This window comes from Xiphophorus hellerii, chromosome 1, assembly GCF_003331165.1.
Source record: "Xiphophorus hellerii strain 12219 chromosome 1, Xiphophorus_hellerii-4.1, whole genome shotgun sequence".
NCBI classification, from domain to species: domain Eukaryota; kingdom Metazoa; phylum Chordata; class Actinopteri; order Cyprinodontiformes; family Poeciliidae; genus Xiphophorus; species Xiphophorus hellerii.
Genome location: NC_045672.1, coordinates 19493404 through 19516099, shown reverse-complemented (window position 1 = coordinate 19516099; position 22696 = coordinate 19493404). Strand labels below are relative to the sequence as shown.

General features: G+C 36.8%; 2 protein-coding genes across 4 annotated transcripts in view; both read right to left on the bottom strand.

Moving 5' to 3' along the window:
- The window catches only part of znf512b (zinc finger protein 512B), a 37119-nt gene extending 34748 nt beyond the window's left edge, over positions 1–2371 (bottom strand). The window contains exons 1-3 of one of the 3 annotated variants that reach the window (XM_032576148.1): positions 2013–2371; positions 1622–1772; positions 1332–1507 (exon numbers count right to left, since the gene is read on the bottom strand). The gene's annotated coding sequence lies outside the window, so the exon portion shown is untranslated. Of the gene's footprint in view, positions 1–1331; positions 1773–2012 lie in introns of all 3 variants that reach the window. The other 2 variants (XM_032576140.1, XM_032576157.1) reach the window with 2 other exon arrangements.
- A 3745-nt stretch (positions 2372–6116) lies between these two features.
- LOC116728208 (sterile alpha motif domain-containing protein 10) overlaps positions 6117–22696 on the bottom strand; it is a 56224-nt gene continuing 39644 nt past the window's right edge. The window contains exons 3-5 of the mRNA XM_032576129.1: positions 21603–21771; positions 14014–14154; positions 6117–8475 (exon numbers count right to left, since the gene is read on the bottom strand). Of these exons, the coding sequence (XP_032432020.1) occupies positions 8453–8475; positions 14014–14154; positions 21603–21771 (333 nt within the window). The 3' untranslated portion in view covers positions 6117–8452. The remainder of the gene's footprint in view (positions 8476–14013; positions 14155–21602; positions 21772–22696) is intronic.

The window sequence follows — 22696 nt, the reverse complement described above, 5'->3', positions numbered from 1 at the left end:
AGATTAGTGCTCCACTTCCAACTACTACGAACTGCTGGTCAGCTATCTGAAAGACGGCCACTATATATTATTTTCTGATTACAAGAAAAACATTTATCTGTTTAGAAATAGTTGTGAAAAAAACAGTCATGACATGAAACGTGAGTCTAATGAAGCTAAAACTGTTTTGACACTACAGCTGGCAAGTCACAAGCAATATGTCTGTCATGAAGCCAACTGCAAGCTGGCTAACTGAGCAGATAGCACGACAAAGTGACCAGCAATAAATACTGGTGTATCTATAAAAACCAGAACAGCAACAAGAGGAAATCTTCTGAACATTGAGAACTTATAAACTACAACAACATTTAGCAAGTGTTCATTCTACATCTTTGCTTTGGTCTATGTAGAATCAAAATAACATTGTTATTAATTTAGGCCCTGAGTTAATGCACCCGTTTTCAAATTTTACACCCATGTTATTTTTTAGTGTTGTCATTTTGCACCCACCTACTTCCATTTAAAACCTTTAAACAAATACAATGTGATTACACCATTGTGTATAAGTTTGTTTTTACTTGCAGTAAAGTTTTGACCTGAAATATGAAAATAGTGATAAATTGCTAAAATTTTATTTTAAAAAAATCCATAGTTTTCTGAAATCTGAGTATTAAAACCTGTTTTATTTTGTTGGATTCTGGTTCAATACAAATTCAAAAAAACTTTCTTGATCCCAAAGGAAAATTAAATAACTCTTATCCATGTTCAGACAAATTGATTGCTCTAAAATGTTGTGCCATGATCAAACCAAATTAACTCTAAATAACATCCAACTAGTAGACATATTATTTATTGGACTCCTAAAGCTACATTTCCCTACAGTAAGGCTAGAGCACATATTAGAAAATAACTTGAAACTTAAGAGAGTCTCTCTACAAAAGTACTAAATGGCAAAAGGTTGGAATGACCAGAAGAACCCAGATAGCATTAAAATATATACTTTTAAATTGGTTGAAAAAACTGTTTCTATTTTAAAATAAAACAAATGTGATATTATTGTGAAACAAGCATTTTTACTCTCATGTTTTTGTTTTATAATTAGGAACAATAATGTGCCAAATACAATAAGTAATTCCATAAAAGATTCTTTGACACCATCCTTCAAGTTGTAACGAACACAAGCCTGCTACACCTCAAACAAACCAACATGCAAACAAGTATTTCCCACTGCACGTGGCCCACTGCCACGGTGTTTGTCAGCTATGGTCAGGCTCAATTTGAACATGTGAGTACGGTAAATAAAAACAATAAAAGTGTTCCACTTTTTCCTCCTTTAGTCCGACCACACCTACCTGAACTGTGGGGTCAGTCACTCAGCAGCAGGAGCCCTGGGGGGCCCCACCGGGTCACCCACGTGACGGGAGGAGGAGGTCAGGAGACAGGCACCAAAGTGGGCGTTTTTTCCACCAATGTTATGTTACATGGCAATCACACCTGCTTGTACGTCAAGGGCCGTTCAAACAGGAGGCTGGGGGGCCGAAGGGACACGGACAGCCGTCAGCCTCGTCTCTTCTGAACACGACGACAAAAAGACGAATCACACTCCCGAGTGTCCATGAAAAGAAATCCAGTGTAGTTTCACCTCATTCCCAGTTTCCAAACGCATTCTCCTCCCTCCTCCTTTTCTGCATTAATATGTACACCACGAGGCACTTCTCCAACCTCCGTCTTCTCCTTAGACCCTCCAGAAATATTAACAAAACACCCAGGAAACACGGCCAGGTCCTCGGCTCCTGAAGGAAAAATATTAGAATACAGAATGGTTTATATAGGCAGTGAAGCAAAATGGCGACTTTATTACGAAGGAGGAGTAAAAAAAAAAAATCCCTGCGCTGGCTGTAGCTGAAGGGAGGCACAAAAATATGTTTAGTGCAGTAATTTCGACGGCTGTGAGACAGTCGGTTAGAGTAAAAGAAAACGAAGCGAAGGAAAAGAAGAAACGTCGGATGTTAGTCCAGTCCCCGGCTCCTTACCTCGGGATTATTTCGGCTTTTTTATACGGATTTTATCTCGGCGGTCGTGTACAGTATTACAGTAGTGTGTGTTGGGTCATGCGCGTATCCACTCCACCTTTGACAGTTGCAGCCACAGTCTTGATGCAACTTGCGAGCTCTCGCGTTGTTATTATTATCTATTTCGAAGTGAATAACAACAGTGTGGGGTTGCTCTGGCTGATAGAGTCGCTGCAATATACCCCGGCTCTCGCTGCTCTTTCGACGTAACGGCGCTGGTCCCTGACGAAAAAAAGGGTCAGGGCTTAAATTCCTCATATCAGCCCTCGTTAAGTGTTTGCATCGAGCTGCTGCTAAATATTCGACCAATCTGACCCGCAGCTTGAGTTCAGCCTGTGCAGTCTTCTCTCTGACAAAAAAAAAGACATCTGAAAATCAAGTATGAGAGAAATTTACTGAATATACCACTGAAGGCAAAAAATATTTCCTTATGTCATCATTACCAGTCTGTAATATTTGCTTATATTTCCACAGAATTCAAGGTCATCACCTAAGATATTAAGTCCTATTTATTTCAAGTAATGGCATTAATGGGTCTAATGCAATATTTAATCTGCATTAGATGCTCTGTCAGCTGGCTGCAGGGTATGTGCACATGGCTTTTCACCCATCTAAAGCGGCAAATAATAAATGTTTCACATATGGTGGGAGCCTACATTTTTCTCATAAGGACAGCTGACTTCATGAATCATTCATGGTTTCATTGCCACCTCTCTGTGTTTCAGTACAACAGAGGGACTCTCTTACTCTGACTGGTGCCAGTCAACATGGACTGATATTCTCCTATTAGTGGAAATAATCTGAAATCATGATGTAATTTATGTAGAAAAAACTATTTTAGGTATCGCCTCTGGAGGGCGGCATAGCTTAACTTTAGTGTTGCCAAGTATATTGCTAGAATTGCCAAATATGTAGTGTAAAAGGCATATGGGAAATGAAATATATTAATAATACGTAAAAAGGGTGAGAGACATTATTTTTGAGTTCTGTGCGTAAATAAAAAAATGCATACCACTTATTATGTACACATAGTTGTATTAGAGTATCAATAATTAGAATCGACTATATGAAATTTATATTTTCATTCTTAATCTTATTCGTATCTCCATTATTATTATTACTATTCTTACAAAGTAGGTATTCATTTATTTTATTCAATTTTCTGTTGTAATTTACTTGTACCGCTTTATTTACTGCTGTTATTGCAACTGTGGTTGATAATAATGAAGTATTGTTTTTTCTTTTTCTTCTTGTTCTTCTACTACTACTACTACTACTACTACTACTATTATTATTAGACAAATAATTCATTTTTATTTGTCTCTCCACGTTCAGTCAAGGTTTATGACCAGAAATTACCCACTAGAGGGCAGTACAGTTCAATCATTTCTCAGAGTAAAAAGGCAAAAACAAACAAACGCCTCATCATTGTGACTTCAAAACTTATGATTTGGATGCACATCTTACTGGTTTTCGCAATTGTTGACTGTACAGTGTTTTTTTAAGACTTTGTATGGTTTTATGATGTAATGTACCTTAAATTGCCTTGTTGCTGAAATGTGCCCTACAAATAAACTTGATTGATTTGTAGAGCCCAAAATTTCCTGACACTCCAGGAAATTTTGGGATATTTTATATTTGTTCATAAGTGATGACTAGTAGAACCATCAAGTCTATGGTGATCCTGAGTTACAGCTGCCATTCCTAGCTGATCGAGTTAAATCTAAAACACACGTTTCCTGTTTAATCGGTTCTGATAAATACTTCACTTTGCGGCACTGTTAGACCCGTGAACAATACTTGAGAGCATGATACAGGTTTATGCTTATTCTCCTTATCAGCTGAGTAAGCACAATCATGTATTTTTTTTTAACTGGCAAGAGACAACTACTTTTTTCCTAGTAAGTTTTCAAATCAAAAGCAACTAAGCGCACTAACGTCATTCTCATTACTATCTTTTAACACTCTACTTGACAGTTTGGCTCCTCATGAAAAAAAATACAGTTTTGAGCTATTTATATCATCAAGAGCCTTCAGTCAAGCAGCTGTTAAAGGAGAGATGGAAGACATAGGAGTGTTTCACATTTAGTTTCTGTGCTGTCAGAGAATTGAGAGCCAGCAGATCAAAGTCACAAGGAAATAGTTATGAATCAGAAAAAGCACGGGTCTCAGAGAACAGTCACAAAAGCTCCCATTGTGGAAGCATAGTTTCCAAGTGGCAAATAGAAGAAAACAAAAAGAAAAACATAATAATAAACAGATTCCAATTAACTGAAGCATCCAACCATCTGCTATGCAGATTTATTCCCTTACCAAGGTTGAGAAGGTCACTGTTCACTGAATCTGTTTATCATACATGTGCCCTGGAACTAACAGGTGAGATGCTTGATGTCTTGCAGTAATAGGATTTATTTGAGTGTGTATGTGTGTTCTCAATGCGTGTGATGATGCGTCAGCGAGAGACAAAGTCATCATCTGTTTGGACAACACTTTGTTTTCACAGAGTCAAAGTTGTGACTCATGGACCTTGAATAATGTTTCAGAACAGATGGAAGATTAAGGCATATTTAAATTATATAGTCAATAGCTATTCTGAAAATAAATCTGGCTCGGGGTCTAGTGGAATTATTTTACAGAAAGGGTATTTTTTAAAGAAAACAAAGCAACATGAATGGATCTGCTGAAAACAAAGAACTACCTCCAAGTTCTTTGACTCAGCTCAACAAGTAGAAAGTTTCAACTTTAATACAATTGGGTGTTTAAACAAAGTAGTGATCCAAAACACACAAAAAAATTGTTTTGGAATTGTTAAAGCAGGGCTATATAAAGGTGGTGGAGTGGACATTAAACCAAATATTAGTGCAGGTGTATGAGTTGGGCCTGTATGTGTAATTCTGACCATATATTGACTAGAAAAAAGCTAGTGAAATTCAAACTTGTGCCTGCTTTGGAAATTCACTGAAGTTGTTGTCCACCCTGGAAAAAAGAAAGGGTCAAATGCATCATTGAAAGAAAGGGTCAAATGCATCATTGAAAGACCAGGATTAATCTTACATTAAGTCGCTTAAATAGTGCATGTAAGCCTTTCACTTACATTGCATTAAATATCACTGATGTGCATAATGTGGGTGTCTTTGGTTGCCTGTTTGCTATTTCACAGATTATTAAATTGTCCAGGCAGAACCCCGGCTCTTGCCCGTGGACCACTGGAGAAATGCAGGCCTTGGTGATCCTTTGCTGGACTAAATAAAGTTAGAAGATGGATGGAGTTGAGGACAAGCACTGATATGAATCATGTCAGTCCTCCAAAACAAACTGTTTCTTAATGTATTTATGTCTAAGGAAGACTTTGTGATTCACTGGAATGAGTTCTCTAGCTGTATTTTTGTATGAATATCAAAACCATCATAGTAATTTCACCTCTACTTGCAGATACATCTATATTTACATATATATTTTTTTAGTACACTAATTTATATAATGGGAAACACTGTAGGGAGAAATACAAATTAAGATGTTCTTATTACTAAATTATCCACTGAATATGCAAATTAGTACTTTTATACTTGCAACGTTTTATAAAACAAAAACTAATTTTAATGTAAGCAATTAACTGGGAAACTATTTTGCTTCTCACTAATTTCATTTTGTCTATTGCAAAATGAAAGAAGGAACTGTGATTATGTATCCAATTTTAAATTGTGGTGCACTTTTTTAATCTTTTTTATGTTTATGAACAAGTTTAGCTTTTGAGCAATTAAAGGACATTATTTCCCTTGATGAGAGCAATGCAAACTTTAAATATTCATCAACTGAAAAAAAGGGATGAAGCGATAGCACAAACATGTTTGAAGAAAAGGTGGTAAAGGATTCTGTACTATAAGGACAAAATCTTAATCACTTAATCACTTGGGTTTTTTTTTTTAAAGAAAAATGTAGTATTGAGCATTCTTTTTTAAAATGATTTTTCTATTGTCCTTTTTGCTCACATGTGGTTGTTTTAACATCAGTTTGGTAAAAACTATTAGCTTGATCATGCAGACAAATATGCACCATGTCAGTACATCAGGGTCAACAGTTTTTCTCAGTAAGTTTATTCAAAAACAGCTGTCGTCATGTTCCATACATACATTTATGTTTGAATCTGTAGAGCAGAGCGAACTGTACTTTTTCTGCATTTGAAACAGTTCATCGATGATCAGTGAACAGAAACCGAATGTGTTGATATTTACAGTGGATTAGGTCTACTAAAAATTACACAGTGTGTTTTCTTTCTTTTAACAGTCAGTCACTCACTGTTCCCTGTGACTCCCTGCTAAAGGATGCATGGATGGATGTTGGATGGGCAGGTTTTCTTCACTGGATGTTTGTTTATTTTATTCATTTATGTGACATGAGAATCATCATTCTGCAAAGCTGAGCGTTACTGCCTGGAATTACATCTGCAGATCTGGCTTCAGTCACTTAGGGAATCTGGTATCTGGCTTGCTGTCATTGTTGGCAGTCTTGCTTTCTGAGCTTTAGAAACTTCAGCATCATCTCCGGGAAAGAAACCGAACGGAATACAACAGAGGGATGTATTTTTTTTCCTCCAGTGCTTGCAAGTGACAAATGATGTAAAATATAAAGATTCACACACAAATGACTTTCTTTCCCTTGGCAGACCTTCACAGCTCTGTGGAAATGGTTTCTTAATTTAGCTACCAGATAGTCCTTTCCCATTTACCTGTAGCTATTCAAATTATTGCTTTATCAGACCTATGCAGTTAGTGAGCATTGTGTTAACCCCATGAAACCCTTTGATCAGTCATTAAATCACAAATACATAAATTAAAGTGTTTGTTACTCTACTACACTCAATTATATATAAAGGTTAATTTTTTCAGTACTACACTGCAGAGAAGTCACAATACAAAAAGGATTATTGTGGGAATGACATTCATCTCATAGTATTGTAGATGGAACGTTTCCGTCATTTTACGTTAGTAGCTCTGTTTGTTCATATGTATCCACACCATGACTCAAGGAATTAACCCAGAATTCCTTGATATAAAAACATGTAAAATAATCACTGGTGTAGTGGTCTTAAAGGGATAGTTCAGATTTCTTCTATGTAGTTCTGTGCAGAGGTTATGAGCAGTCAATATCTTACCCACAGCAGATACCTCTATACATAAACTGTTACATTGTAGTTGTTTTCCACTGCTCTATTTTTTTACCACCAGGAAGTTACTCTTCAAGGTTGTACAACATGAAGTACTTGGCTAAACAAGTTTTACATTACTTGTACTTGACTAGGTGCTTCAGTGTAAATAACTATACACCTCTACAGTATGGAAATAAATGCCAGCATGAGTGTCATCTGTAGCTCCCTACTAGCGTTCCCATGAAGCTCAAGTTTTTGTAATCATGCGGAGTGAGTGCTGAGCTGAAAAACCAAACTCCCATGCAAAGGGTGAACAAAGCACACTGCAGAAAGAGAGAGTGGTGAGACTGATCACAAGCAGAATAAGAAAAAACAACAACTATGCCTGTTTTTTTTTTTTTAAATAAGTACAGCGTATGGAGACACTGCTGTGCTATCTTTCATGTATGGATAAAGTATGTCTGAGAAACAACAAGTATTTAAAACTAGATATTCTGGTGAAAAATTCCTTAATTCTTACTTTCTCTTTTGAATGAGCACCATATTACGGTTGCATTGAGGCTGTAGTGAAAACTGTATATTTCCAAGTGGCTCACAGACACAGAGAGGCATGCTAAAGGGCTTACATACAGTATATAAAGCAGTGTTTGAATGAATCACAAGGATTCTTAAGATCAAAGTTCTTGTGCTTTCCAACTAAGCAAATCCTGACCAGCAGTTAGTTTAACTCTCCAGATAAAACTACTCTCCAGATCTCTACAGTTAAGCTGTTCAAAGAGCTACTGCTGCAGACAAGACTCAGACTACTCATAGCTGCTCCACAGAACTATTTATTTAACTAAATCAAAGCGGATCTCTATGAGTCCAATTTTTCAGACTTTAATTTCAGTCAGAGCTGTCCAGTTGGTTCAATCGAAATGAAAATCAAAAGGGACATTTTTAATGATCCCACCAGTGCCAGGTCTGGATCATCCCTGGAATAGTGATAATCTTCCATTGCATCATTAGGTTACAGAGGGTCTCCCTGCTTTGAACGGCTCTTTGTCTTTGTCACAGTGCCTGTAAAGCAGATTGGCTGCATTGAATGGGAATCCTCCAGACCAGTTGGCATAGAGTCTATAGGCTCGTCCTCCCCCTGCTTTCACTCGTTGATTCTCCGCTCACATATCTGGAGATAGCAGCTCTTCTGCAGCTCCTGGAGATGTATTGTGACAGGAGACGAGGAGAAGGACTGCCAAGCACATCCTTTGATGAGCTAAGAGAAATTTCCAAAGGAGGCTGTGGAGAGAAGAGAAGGGGGAAAAAAAATTAGTGCATCACCAGGCCTCACATGGAAACAGTGCTGTTTTTAAGTGAAGCGATTCACTGTTCCCACGTCAGGCCTTTAGCCGACTGGTGGCCAGAGGTCTCCATGGACGTCTATTTTATTCTAAGTAATTATTATGGATAGTCACAGTGTATGGGAAATGCTGCATGTAATAACAAGCCAACAAATTACAAATAAGTTCTGTATTAGAATAAAATAACAAAAGATCAATAGCAATACACATTTAAAAATGTATTTTGATTTTTTCCCCCAAGATGTCTAGTCATGTTTAATCACATTAGAATACGATTAATCGAGAGTGGCAAAAGCACTCAAACCCCTTGAACATTTTGACATTTTGTCGTATTATAACCTTAACATTTTTTGTATGTTAATAGATTTCTTTTAATGTGAAAGAAAGTAGCAACACCATTATAAAGTTGTAGTTTTTTGGGTTTTTTTTTTTTTTTACAATTACATAAGTTTGGTCTGCCTTTCATTTAAGCCCTACTGAGTAAAAAAATTGCAGAATCTCATTTCACTGCAATTACAGCTAAAACTCTTATGTTTCTATCATCTTTCTACATGCAGAGGCTGACTTTCCTTTGCCTGTTTTTTTTATACTTACAACAGAAGAGTTTTGGAGCTGTAAAGTTTCAGTATTCTCAGCAAATCAGTACGGGCAACACATCTTTTTGTGATGGGAGAAGATCAGATGTTTTAACGACAATCTTTGCAGTTGGTTTAATTTTTCCTAATTAGCTAAGGTTCTTGTACATGGCAGATGGCTTCACACAAAATCACAGGCTGACTTTGATCAAAAGTTGATATGTTGAGCAGCAAAGAGTTATTGGCAGTTTATTATAAAGATAAACCAACAGCTAGTTCCTCAGCAGAAGAAGGAAGACAGATTTCTCTCTGGGCTTTGATTCGAATCCTCAGTCCCAAAAGTTTCCGGATAAAAATCCTCACACATTGCTCCCTACTCTCTGAGCGCTGTGGCTCTGGGCTATGGAAGATATCAACTTTACCTTTCAAAACAGTTTCCAAAAATAGAATAATACAATATGCATATAGAAGAAAAAAATGGCAAAGGTTTTCTAAATTGATGATAAGGCTCTGATGTAGAAGAAAATGATGAATATGAGCTTTCTGGAGTATTAGTTGTACATACATTCATTTTACTTCAGCTTTGATGTGAAGTCAACAATCTTCCAAATGTTTCCAACTATATCACTATGTTTTGAGAATTCCATAAAATAAAGAAAAGAAGCTGCGAGAAGTTTATTTAGCAATGAAGTAATCCAACATTTAACAGGAAGTGAGTTTTAAAAATATGATGAACATTTTAATTATTACAAATATGATTACAACACAAAGTATACATTTTATGCTGTCTGTTGTTACTGATCTTAATTCAGAGCACATTTACAAATCTGGTCAAAGAGCTTATATATTATAGAATTCAATAATTGCTGGGCTCAGTTTGGAGTAAATGGAGAAGGCTTACATTAAGCTTCTGAAATGGCCCCAAACTCGACTAATATGGATTAATCTTAGAAACCAGCCATGTATTTAGAAAACAGTCTATTTAAATGAACCATATTATTTTGAACAAGAGCATTGGCCAAATATCCACACAGAATTATGCCAGAATTAATTTAAATGGTTAGAAAAGCAGAAGATGCAGCTTTCCCTGGGACATTTATCCAATCATATCTTAGTGGATATGATTGGATATTCACTGTATGTGAACATTTGACCTTGTATGCATCTAAGACAATAGACAATAAATTCAAACTGACAGCAAAATATAGTTTTACTATAGTATGTTAGTACAGTCAGACTAGCCAGAAACAGAATGATTTAAACAAATTAATGAAAACCCAAAAATAAGACTATATTCAAGTGTATGAGTGGACATAAACGTTTGACCAGAACTATATTACATGTTCACTGCTTCACCTGTTTTCTGATTTACCATACAAACGCAAGTCAACGCCAGTGGAGTTCAGCCTTCATAGCCCAAAAGAAAACCTGTAAGCAGTTCAGTCTGATTGCATCTGAAGTTATACCTATACAAATTAAATCATACATCAAAGCCCTCTATTTTGGGGGGACTTTATTTTTTGAGTCAAACCCAGAAAAGCAAAGGCAAATGAGTTATTGGAGCTGATATGTGACCTAGGCATAACCAAAATGTTTTAATCCTTATAATAACCAAGCAGCTGGCTCTTTTGCTACTCTATCCTCTGTGTGGTATTTTCACAACCTAGACCAGATGTGTCATAATTTTCATTTGCATGGTAGCCTGAACTTGCACAACCACTCTCGAAAGAAAAGCTGTGTAAGTGATGCTACAGTATACTGTTCTACAGTTTACTGGTTAATCTATATGGCAGACATTTCACTGGTTTGCAGAAAATGAAAGCAAACCCCTGACAAAAAAAAAAAAAAATTCTTTAAAATGAGTCTTTATTAAAAAAGTTCAATAAATTCAATAAATAAAGAAGGATTTGAACGTGTATGCAGATCTTTTATTGGTCATTTCAGTGAGGCGTAATTTAATATTTTGTGCCATCTGTCAAAAGAAGCTGGATGCAGCATTTCTGCGTCTTGCGAAGGGTTTTGCATCACAAAGCCTTTTACACTCCTGATATGAATAACGTGAAAGCATTGTAAAAGTGTCACGGCTCATATCAGAGACAAGCTTGCATGGGAATTCAGCTGCATCTCTGTATTTTCGTTCCCTTCGCAGAATTTATTGTGAGATCAATATTCAATTTTTGGTAAATCCATTGGAGATGTATCAGGTCTGACAGCTGGTATGGCGGCTCCACTTAATCACCGCAGAAGTGTGAGCGTATTAGAAGAATCGTTCAGGGAGAAAAGTTGCAGTTGTGTGCAGAGCTGTGCGAGTGCAACGCCTATATGTGTGTGAGCTGCCGTCTGAATACACCATCTTTCTTTCTTGTTTCATGCTCTTATCGTTCCATTTAACCATGACCAGGCCTCTCCACACTATTCAGCACAGAGCAGCCAGCTGGCTCGTCTTCGTTCTCTCGTCCACGTAACACAGTCATACCCACAGCATTTCACATTTTCTCAGCCTAGTCCTACCTAGTTTGAAATTTTACAATTATTTTTATGTTAACAGCATTATACAGCTCAGATAATTCAAGGAAAAAAACCCAGAACTGATCACATCAATTTCTTATAAGGAGAGAAACTGGCAAAGAGTTTATCTTCAAATATTTTTTATTTCAGAAATTATTCTCTTTAAACATTTACAGTTTTGTAAATAAATGGTAACTGCGCTGTATTCTAGTGGCTGTTTATGTGATAGATAGACCAACACAAAGCAGTCAATAGGTGTAAAGAGGAAGGGGAATTAGTTTTCCAATTTTTTAAAATATAACACATTGCATAATGTATGATCTATGTTAGTTTTAATTTTTGAATTTAGATAAAATTAGTGAGCTGATGGAAAAGTGGGGCTGCCTTTGAAACAGAAACGCTACCGCAACCAGGCAAAGTTCCTTTGGGCATTACCCTGAGCAGCTTCTGCCCCATCAGCACAAGTGAGGGAAAACAAAGTTATATTTAATGAGCAAATATTTTATAACTGTGTGGTTGGGTGGATTAGAAAACATAATTACTTTGTAAAACTGTTATTTCAAAAAAAAAAAGTTTAAAGCTTTGACCTCATTCAACCTTCACATCCAGCACGTTTCACTTCTTGTCTCATGACCCCACCCCACAGCTTCCCAGATTGTCCCACACCTTTGTAACCTCTCATTTTTCTCCAAACTTGTGAAAACCAAGCGTTATATGAGGTCCCCTAATTAGCCTGCCCTTGTAGCTCCGAGTTAAAGCCTCATGAACTGAAAAATTACATTGGCACTGCCCAATTAACGGAGGTGTCTAACAGCAATTTAATACTCTCCCCTTACCTATTAGTTGTTTCGCATCTTTGAGTTTAATTCTGTCTAACATGCTTGGGTGATTTGAAGGTCATCAAAAGCACTTCTTACACTGTGAATTGTGCCATTAGGAGGCATGTGCACACCAACTCACTTAAAGTAGATAGAAAGGTGTGACTGACTTTTTTTTGTAGAAAGTTAGTTTAAGAAGTTGGAGAGAAACGTATCTATTAGTGTAAAGCACCTGCAATATCTCTACAATGTGTAAATAAGCTAAGTCATGAATGATCAGTTTGCACTGTGCCTAGCTATTATTTGCTTCCTACTTAATTATTAAGAGCATCATAGAACTATGTTCTTAGCAGATTCATTTATAGAAAAAAATTGGGAGTTCCAAGTTTTAATGCAGTTACTGAACAAAACATAAACAAAAACATAACTTTTAAAAAAAGAAGAAATATGCTATAATACCTAGCTCATGCATCACTGACAATTACTTTTTTTAAAAATCTCTAAATTGTTCCATTTCGGCTGGTTTTCTTAAAAACTGAATAAGTCAGCCATGATGACTCATCTTATCCCTACAAACTATTAATATTAGTCCAATTCTGGACGTGGATGTGAAAATTTACTTGAAACCAGCTTTAATAGAAAAGAGCAAACTCAGTCAATAACTGAGTAATTCAATTTAACAAAAGTCTTCAGTGTGTGGATTTAAAAGTTACTGTAAAGCAGCCTGTGGCAGATATGCAGAACCAAATTGTAACAGCATCAGCAGCTTAAGAAGTGAAACTGTGAGCATGCCTTTGAGCCAACGCCACCTTTATTACTTGACTAGCTGTTTACAGTATCAGCCCATAATGAAATAGTAATAGCAAAAAACCTTGCAATATGATTTTAGAAGCGGCACACCTAAACTAAGCACAGGGTTGATCATTTACTGCATTTATTTTAGACATGTTTGCAGTAAAAAAAAAAAGCTATTTTACTCAGCATGCAAAACAACCCTATAACAAATTAAAACAAGCTTCAGAAATACAAAATCCAGAAGCTTATTGCAGTTCATCCTAAATTCTGCTGCCCTCTTCTGATTCTAAGCATGTATTCAGCAAAAACGCTTCTATTGCTCAATTTAGGTCAGGGATTTACAATGTATCATACCTAACGGAAAACCTGAACCTGAATACAAACCCAGCGTTGTTCTCATCAATAAATATGTATAACAGACCCTGATTCAATCTGCACAACCTAAAGGACACAAATGTTATTTAGAAGAAACATTATACAAGAAGAAAATTCAGGAAATCAGAGTTTGTCTGGGCTTGTTTCCCTGTGGCTGGGTAGTAAAAGCGGTCAATGAAGCTCTTGCTGAGATGCAATGCAGTAATTCCTGAAACCCCCACCAGTAAAACCACAAACAACTGCGCTTGTTTGTCCGGCTCCACACATGTCGCAGCAGGGATGCATGGTCCCACACTGCCTCCTCCCACTTTGACAAATCTCAAACCAATTTGTCTGACTTTATTGTTCCCTCTCCCACTGAAACAAAGCACAGGAACCAGAACACAGTGTTATGCGGTCACTTACTTCTGCTAAGAAGCTGCAAGTTGCGGACCTCTTCTCTGACCTGGAGCTGAAGGACTTGCTGGAGGACCTCCTGCCTCAGGGAGTCCTGGACGATTCCCATCCGCTCCAGCTTCTCCCCGTTGAGGCGGAGCAACGCCCGTCCTGCCAGCAGGAGGTTAGGAATTAGTTAAGAGTTGTCCTTGACTTTCTGATATACCTTTTATTTAACACTGAGTGTCAGTGTGGATTCTCAATAATTTAACAATGCTCTTCAGAGTTGTGCATACCCCCAATTCCAGCATGAAGGTCATAATAATCTTTGATTTTTAATTATGTAATTGAAGTCTGTTACAACATGAGACTTCAATCATTTCTTTAAAAAAAAAGGATACTTGGTACACAAATCTGCAATTTCTTGCAGATTTTTCTAATCCATACATACATCCATACCAGTTATTCAAATAGACTAAAATATTCACATACACCCAATAAGTAGCAGCATAAATTTCCCTTAATTTGCAGAAAAAAAACTACAATTATTTTTAAGTGTTAAACATGTTTCCAGTTATGTTGTCATTTGCTTTTGATGAAGCTGAAGAATTTCAAGATGATCCTTCATCTTCATTGCTCTATTTACTTTGTGCAAAGCATCAGTACCACCAGTAGTCAAACAAACCCTCGGCATGACAGCTATCACCACCATGTTTGGTACTTAAAACTGTTTTTTCTAGGCATGAAAGCCTCACTTTGAGAGCTTCAAACATTATTATTGTTTTGTGGCCAAATAATCTCAATCCATACCTTTAGACCAGATAAAATTTGAAAATACTTGAATGTTCCAAAAGGACAATAAACTCAAAGCCAGGCCAAACCTGGATCTAAATTAGAAAAAGAAGGATGGGCGTGCCGTGGTGGCGTAGGGGTTAGCGCGACCCGTATTTGGAGGCCTTCAGTCCTCGACGCGGCCGTCGCGGGTTCGACTCCCGGACCCGACAACATTTGCCGCATGTCTTCCCCCCTCTCCTTCCCCGTTTCCTGTCAGCCCACTATCATATAAGGGACACTAGAGCCCACAAAAAGACCGCCTGGAGGGGTAAAAAAAAAAAAAAAAAAAGAAGGATAAAATTATCCTAGCCTGGTAAAAACCAGCCCCTTGTCTAAGGCTATTAGTTTCATACCGTGGGTCTGGGCTCTCAGCTTTTGAGAAACAATTGCTTCCTGGAGGCATGAACTGTGTTGAGGTTTTACATTCTACCCAGTTGCTAACTTTTGACATATATTATGCGCCTGTTCAACGTTATGAAGCTTACCAGAAATTACCTGTGCGGTAAACAACCATCCTTCACTGCGAAAAGAGAAGTGCTGATCCAAACGAGACGGCTGTTAATGTTCAAAAATTCAAATTCAAAAATACTTTATTGATCCCGAAGGGAAATTACATGTTGCTGTAACTCATTAATTCAAAGTCTTCAAAGAGTTAGATAATAATGTTAATATTTGGAAGCGTGGCCAATACGCACTTAATGACTTTGTTCACTTCCTCCACAGCCATTGAGAAAGCTACAGGCAGACGACAATTCTAAAGCAGCACAGAAAATCAATGTCATCATTCGCAACTTCTCCTGCCGGTTGCTGATTGGCCTGGTAAAAGATCTACCAACGGGATTGAGAGGGGGAAGCCCAGACTGTTCTGGAAGAAAGATTTTACTTGAGCGAAATTGCACAGGAAGGCAATGGCCAGGCTAGGTCTGACCTAACCTCTATGGAAAATTTGTCAACAACGAATTAAAGCCAGACCCATGCCAATGAAGCAATCAATTTAACTTACTTACCAATTACCAGGGAGAGAGTTAGTGTTTACAAGCTAAAATAATAATATGGCAATCATCCTTATATTGAGTGTATGTGTACCATCTGTCTGCAGGTCATGGCAATTCAATGTCAACCTACTTAACACAAAACTGCATCAGTGAGGATTAAACATCTTCACTTCCCTATTGAGTATTGCAAAACTGCAGGTCTAAAAGAGAGATAAGGCATAAATTACACAGAAAACTTGTGAAAATATAGAACTGTATGTTTTGAGGTCTGCACATGGTTGTTTAAAGGAAACAAACACATATCTGACATTTACAATCCCCTGCAAAGAAATTTATGTTTAAGCTTGTAGACTTACTGCATAATTTACATAAAGGATGTGGTGATTCATTATCTGTTTAGCAGGGGTAAACCGTTAATGAATAGCTAGATTTTTTTTGTGGTGGGATTTTATTACAGTGTGTGGCAATTAACCCTCAAGACACAAACATTTAACATATCATTACCCAGTGTAAACAGAATTTAAAACCAGGCGTTCTGTAGACGGGAACGGTACGAAAGCTTATTTGCATGGAGGTTCAAAAAAGGAACAGATACTGCTGTGGTAACAAGAGCTACAGTGTGTCCTTCAGTTGCGCAGCAAGAGGAGGAATCCATCATACCTGCAGCAGCTCTGTACGACATCCAAAACATAATTGGACTCATTACTCATGTGGCTCCCTCTCCTTATCATTCGATTCATTCCAATTTCCCCCGTTTAAATATCTGCACATCCTCTGCTTCACTGGTCTAGTTCTTCTTTTGCTTTTTTATTTAATCTCTTATTTAGGTACATCTTTTAAATAACTCCTGCAAAAGTATGAACTTTCATCTCTAACTCCTAATAAGCTCTATTTATTAGTGCAATTTTACCCTCCTTGTGCAGTCAGTAAGCTTGCATGTGGTCTGAATGCAGAAGCAGTGGAGACAGAAGTGGGATAAAACAGAGATAGTCCAGAAAACCAAAATTAAAAGGCAGCTTTCAGCTTCCTTTGATCTCCCAGTCTATGAAATACGAGTACATTTTCTTAACAGAGAAAAAGAAGTCATATTTTATGAGATTGGCATCACAGTGCAAAACAGCTTTGAGGGTTTGATGGTTTGGGTTTGTCTGGATCCCCTAATAGTCCCACTGGATGCAGTTCTTTTACACTATGTATAAAGAAATACACAGCATTCCTAAACCCCCTAACAACGACTAAAAAACCCAAGCACAATAAACAAAGGAATCCTCATCCTTTTGGAACTGATAAAAAATGATGCCTTGGACAAAAAGCTTGTTAGATTTTTGATTGTCCAGGAGTTAAACGGACAAGTGCATTATTTGTTTTTGCAGAGAACTGTGTCATTCTTCAAGTAAATAAATCCTTTCTTTTATCACTGTACGTTAGCAGAGATCTCTGAGCAATGCTGTGCCACTGTCACAAATCAAACTCAGGCTATCTATTCAAATGGGGGGGTTTGGAATAAACCAACATAAAGTTGGATGTCATGAAAAAATAGTTCAAAAAATCTGAAAACTTAAGCATGCAATTCTGTCTGCATTCTGTCTAGCTAAATACAGGACAGTCCTTGCACAAAATCTGTTGGATGCTGCAAAAATTTAGTTCACTTTCCAGCAGAACAACCCTAAACATACAGTCAAAATTGCAAAAGAATGGTTTAAATCAAGGTATATATGTGTGTTAGAACGGTCCAGTCAAAGTCCAATTGCAGCACCAAGTGGTTCTACAAAGATTTGACTCAGGGAGGAAGAATACAAATGTACGCCACACTATACTGCTCAGCTTGTCTGTGAAAACTTTGAAAACCTTATATCTTTCTCCCACTTCACAGCCATGTGTTACTTATTGTTGGTTTAACACAAAATGTTAGGAAAATACTTGAAGGTTCTTTGTAAAATGACAAAATTGGATATAAAAAAATCAGAAGGTATGAATACACTTTTTCTGTTAAAAATTTGCATTGAGTTTAAATGAAGGATTCAATAGACCAACAAACATAATTTCAAAGAGCAATTTTTATATAAACTTTGGATGGAACAAGACATGAATATGGAACTGCTTTATAAACAGTGCAATTGTTACCTCTGATGAAGTTTAACTCTCCTCCCTTAAAGGAAAAAGCAGTGTGACACTTCTCAGCTTTCACAACTGCTGTATGGTGTGTTTATGCCTTTGTATGCTCATGCTGTTCAGAGGATGATTATTTGCTTCTCTTACTGTGTCAGAAAATTTGTATCTAATAACCAATTTATGTGCAAACAAACTCTTGAGAACTAAACAAGACACGTTTTATTTTGTGCATGTGTTTAGTATTTTTCAAACTGAAATGAACTACTTTCTGTGTATATACACTCATTAACGTATTTGCCTCGCCTTCTCAAAAGCCCTGTCGTTTCTAGAGCTTGCCAACAGCGGTACCAGCATGTCCCAGAATACCCCCTGCCCTTGCGCTGTGAATAAGTGTGTACAAACGAGACAAAGCAGATGAATGGAGCTCAAATCAATTCCCTTCAGACAGACTTAATGCAGCTCCTAATAATTGCCTGCAGATAGGGAAAGTATGCCGTCAAAGGGAGAAAAGAGACACAAAAACAAAAGCTTTTTTTAAAATGGAGATCGCTTCCCTCAATTTGGCTCCCAACTAAATTGCATATTAATGGTGTCTTTGGGCAAATGAGAAGCAATTCTACCTTGGCTAGGGCAATAATGACTCTTGAAGTGGTCTGACAAGCAATCCAAAACACGGAAAGGTAAAGACTTTCTTACATAAAAGAGGAAAAGCACTTTAAATTGTACGTATAGAACTCCTGTTTTTCCCGAAGCCAAACATTAAGTATTACATTTCTAAAATCTTTTAGAAATGTATGCATACCCACTAAGCAAGTAAAAAGAGTTTACACACCAAATATATGTCATTATTACATTATGTAGCAGTTCAATGCTCCAAACTTCGACCTTTAGGTACCATTATGCCACACACGGGCATAATAGATTTTTGATACATTTTCAGTATGCTTGAATCAGGGGACATACATACAAATATGTAAATCACTTCTTTTTTTTTATATTTTGCTTTGAGGCAGCAATAAGAAAAGAATCCTTTTCAGTTTCAAAAATGTAATATGATTATCTTCTAAAACTTTAAAAGTTTCAAGTACTTTTTAAAGTGAAGTACTCCAGCCATGTTTTCAGTGAGTTATGTACTTACAGAGCTCACAGGAGACATGGCTGGAGTATTTTCAATATAAAAATTCAAAGGCATAGCCAGTGCCTGGTTAGACAGATGATAAAATTATACAACAATAAATAATAACTGAATAATAAAGTAAAACAGAAAAAAAGGATCTTCTCAAAACAAAATCATTAAGGCAAAACACATAAATTTGTTATAATAAGTTGTAACGAGATGTATAGCTCATATAAAAGGTCATAATAGTAAAACAGCAGCACCTCAGAAGTCAGTCCTCATGTCTTAGTTGAGTTCTCTCCTTGGTTCAACACATCTGGATCGAATGATGCCTCATTAGCAGGCCTCTGCAGAACATTGACATGCTGAGGAAGTAGTAACCAACTACCACCAAAGAGAAAACAAAAATATCCAGGTATCTAAAGTCAGTCCCGTAAGGACTGATTATGTGTGCAGGGGCGTTTTGTAGCTAAAACAAAAAAACATGCTAAGTTTTAAGGGTTATTGTTTCAAATGCTAACTTGCCGTATCCTCCACTGTTATTGGAAGTTTCGTTAAAGAAATGTAAAAACATTAAAATAATATAAATTCATTGCAGTAGAATAATTCCACACACAGAAAAATGTTGAAAATTCCAATATGTGTAAACTTATTCAGAGCGGGGAAAAAATCCCCATGTGACGAGATAAAACCTTCTAATAAGAATCACCTGTGCCATAAGTATCGATAGCCTTTGCAGACCCAAAAAATCAGTTCTTAATTAGTTTTTTCCCCCTGCTGAATCAGAGCATTCAAATTAACAGTTGCACTTTTTAACATTTTTCAGAGTAGGATTTTGCCACTGCTAATGAATACAGATTTATTTTGGAACTCTTTTTATTATTTTTTTTTATCAGAGGTAGCTATAAACACCCTGGCGGGTGCTTCAGGCTCAAATTAGTTTTTTAATGCAAAACTAACATGTAGTCTCTGTCCCAATTCACACGGTTATTAATATGCATTTCCCTGCTCTGCCTTTAGGAAAAGGATAAACAGAAAAGGAGATTGTGGTAGTCCTCTATTTTGGTAGTCTATATATGCATTAATACCGTTTAGTAGTAGCTAAGGAATTAGTAGATGATGGAAACTTTAAATGGCAGAATAATTAGCCTGTATATATTAGGTAAATGCAGAATACATAAATATATAATGTAAACATTATGTACTGTTTGGTGGAACCAAGTTAAAATTACATAACACACAGTCTGATAATCTAAGGCTTCACAAACAATGACAGTAGGAGTATTGAAAGGTAATTTTCTAAGGTTTGCAGACACAGCAAGTTAACTTTTTTGATTTCTCGTAATACATATACACCACAAATGTAAATACAAACAACAAACTCCAGTACTGTCCTCAGGCAGCTTGTTCCACTGTAACCGTGCCCTAACAAAGAGACTGAAATAGATACATTTACTTATGGGTCAGTGGTCTAATGTGGTACAGACACAGAATCTAGCACGGAGCTACTAATAGCTTACACAAAAGCCATGCGGGTTTAAGTAGAACACTTTTTGTGCGTAATTGTGTCATGATGACTCCAAAAACAAGAACTCATTTGGCAATTTAGCAAAAGAAAATAATAATAATAATAATAATAACATTAAGTAAAATGATGTGTCGCTGGCATCACAGAGCACATGAGAGCTGAGCTGCTTTCCTTGCCTCTTTTTCTACAAATTCTATAAACTGTATCCATGTCAGTGCAGTTTTGTCAAGCTTGTTAACCCTAAAGCAAATGTGTACATACAGCATGTGTCTCCTCAAAAGCCTACATGCAAATGTAGTCTGAGTGGTGAATGACCCTACGGCACCATTCAGCAATCTGTTCTCTGTGCAGCCATGAAATACCATTTGGCCTCTTAAGGTTTGAAAGAAATGTGTGTAAGTCTTGGATCTGGATCTGCTGGTGGTATGTTTTTAAATGTAGAGGTGCCTGCATGTGCTTTTGTAGGGATTTTATTTTGTAACAAATACACACTTATTACTCTGTTTTCTTTCTGCAGCTTTTCCCTTCTTCACCTAATATAGACTTTACCCTTTAAGTCACCTCACAATGAAGACTTTAAATCTCAGTTGCAGATTTTTCAGTTTAAATCCCCTTCAAGATGAAAATTTAAGCTGTAGGATAAAAAAAGACCCATGTGACACCTATTAGCATTTTAATGCATTCATTTGATGTGCCTTAATAGAAAAATGCATCTAAACTGTGTATTAAAAAAACAAACTCTAAAGGTCATGGAATAACTTCTATGATAGTTTACTCTGAGGAACATTCAGAAGCAATATTCTGATAGAAATACAAATACCCAATGGTAAAAGCGCTACACTAATTTGAAACATTTCTAGGGTTGTCATGATAGTATTGTATCAAGTTTGAAATTATAGTAAGAAAAATACCTGATATTCAATAATATTTTGTGTACTGTACATTTTTGTACAGCCGTACAATCACAGTTATTTAATGTCATTTAATGCGTTATAAAGAAGGTGTGCTTGCATCTTTCTGCAGTGTGTTGCACCTGTGATAGCGTGATGGGAGAAGGCCTCTACGTAGGTCAGGTAGTTGTGAGGACAGTGTTTCTTCAGCCACTTGCAGACATCCTGCTGAGTCCACAGCACCACAGGTTTGGACAGACAGGACAGCGTAGGACTGGTGTGATAGACGGTGAAGGCTTCACCTGGATGCAGCTGAAACACAGAACAAAAAGGTATTTTATATCAGTCCTTGTAATGGGTATGACCAAGTGAATATGTTTGTATTTCAGTCTTCATATGAAATACAGCTCTTTTTTCCCCAGATAAACTGCACATGCAGTAACTGATGTAGCTCATTTCACCTTGCAGGATTGTCACATTATGTTGAAATAAGATGAAGGGATGCATTCAAATACCACAATTTTAAAGAAAACTACTCCCAGTAGTAGAAACCAGAGACAGGAAAATAGTAATAGGAAAACAATCATCTAATTGCCAACAAATTGTAATATTGACTGACATTTTTCCTTAACTCTACCAAACCAAAAATGTTTTTCCTGATTAAAAAAGTTGGTATAATTTGCTTTATACAGAACAAATTTAATCAACACAATTAGCTCAGATGTAGCTTGATTCATTAGTGAGATTAAGGTTTGATACCTTGTGGGCATAAACAGGCGAACAGATGTTGAATTAAATTTGAATTAGCATCTTATGTTCACCTCACAACCCCTCATTAGGAGGAACACCATATAAAAAAAACTGCTCATGGTGTTTCTTTTAAGATTTTTGTCTAATAGTTTCACTTTCATTTGTCTTTTTGCATTTCTTGTTTTCCGTTCACTAACCTACACAGACTTGTAGCCAACACAGGCCTTCCTTTGCATGAGTCAATTGAAGGAAATTAATATGGATATTACAAAGTGACAACCGGCTCATAAGGCCAGAAAACACAACAATCACCCTGTCCCCTCAGTTCTCATTAGAAGTTACTTACTCTCATAGCTAATCCATTCAATTAGGTTCTGGCTGAGCTGACTCTAAAACAAAGACTTTGGCTTATTTTCAACGGAAAAGCACTGAACGGCTGCCAAATGTTGCACTCAATAGCTGACTGCGTTTAATGAGATTAAGTATG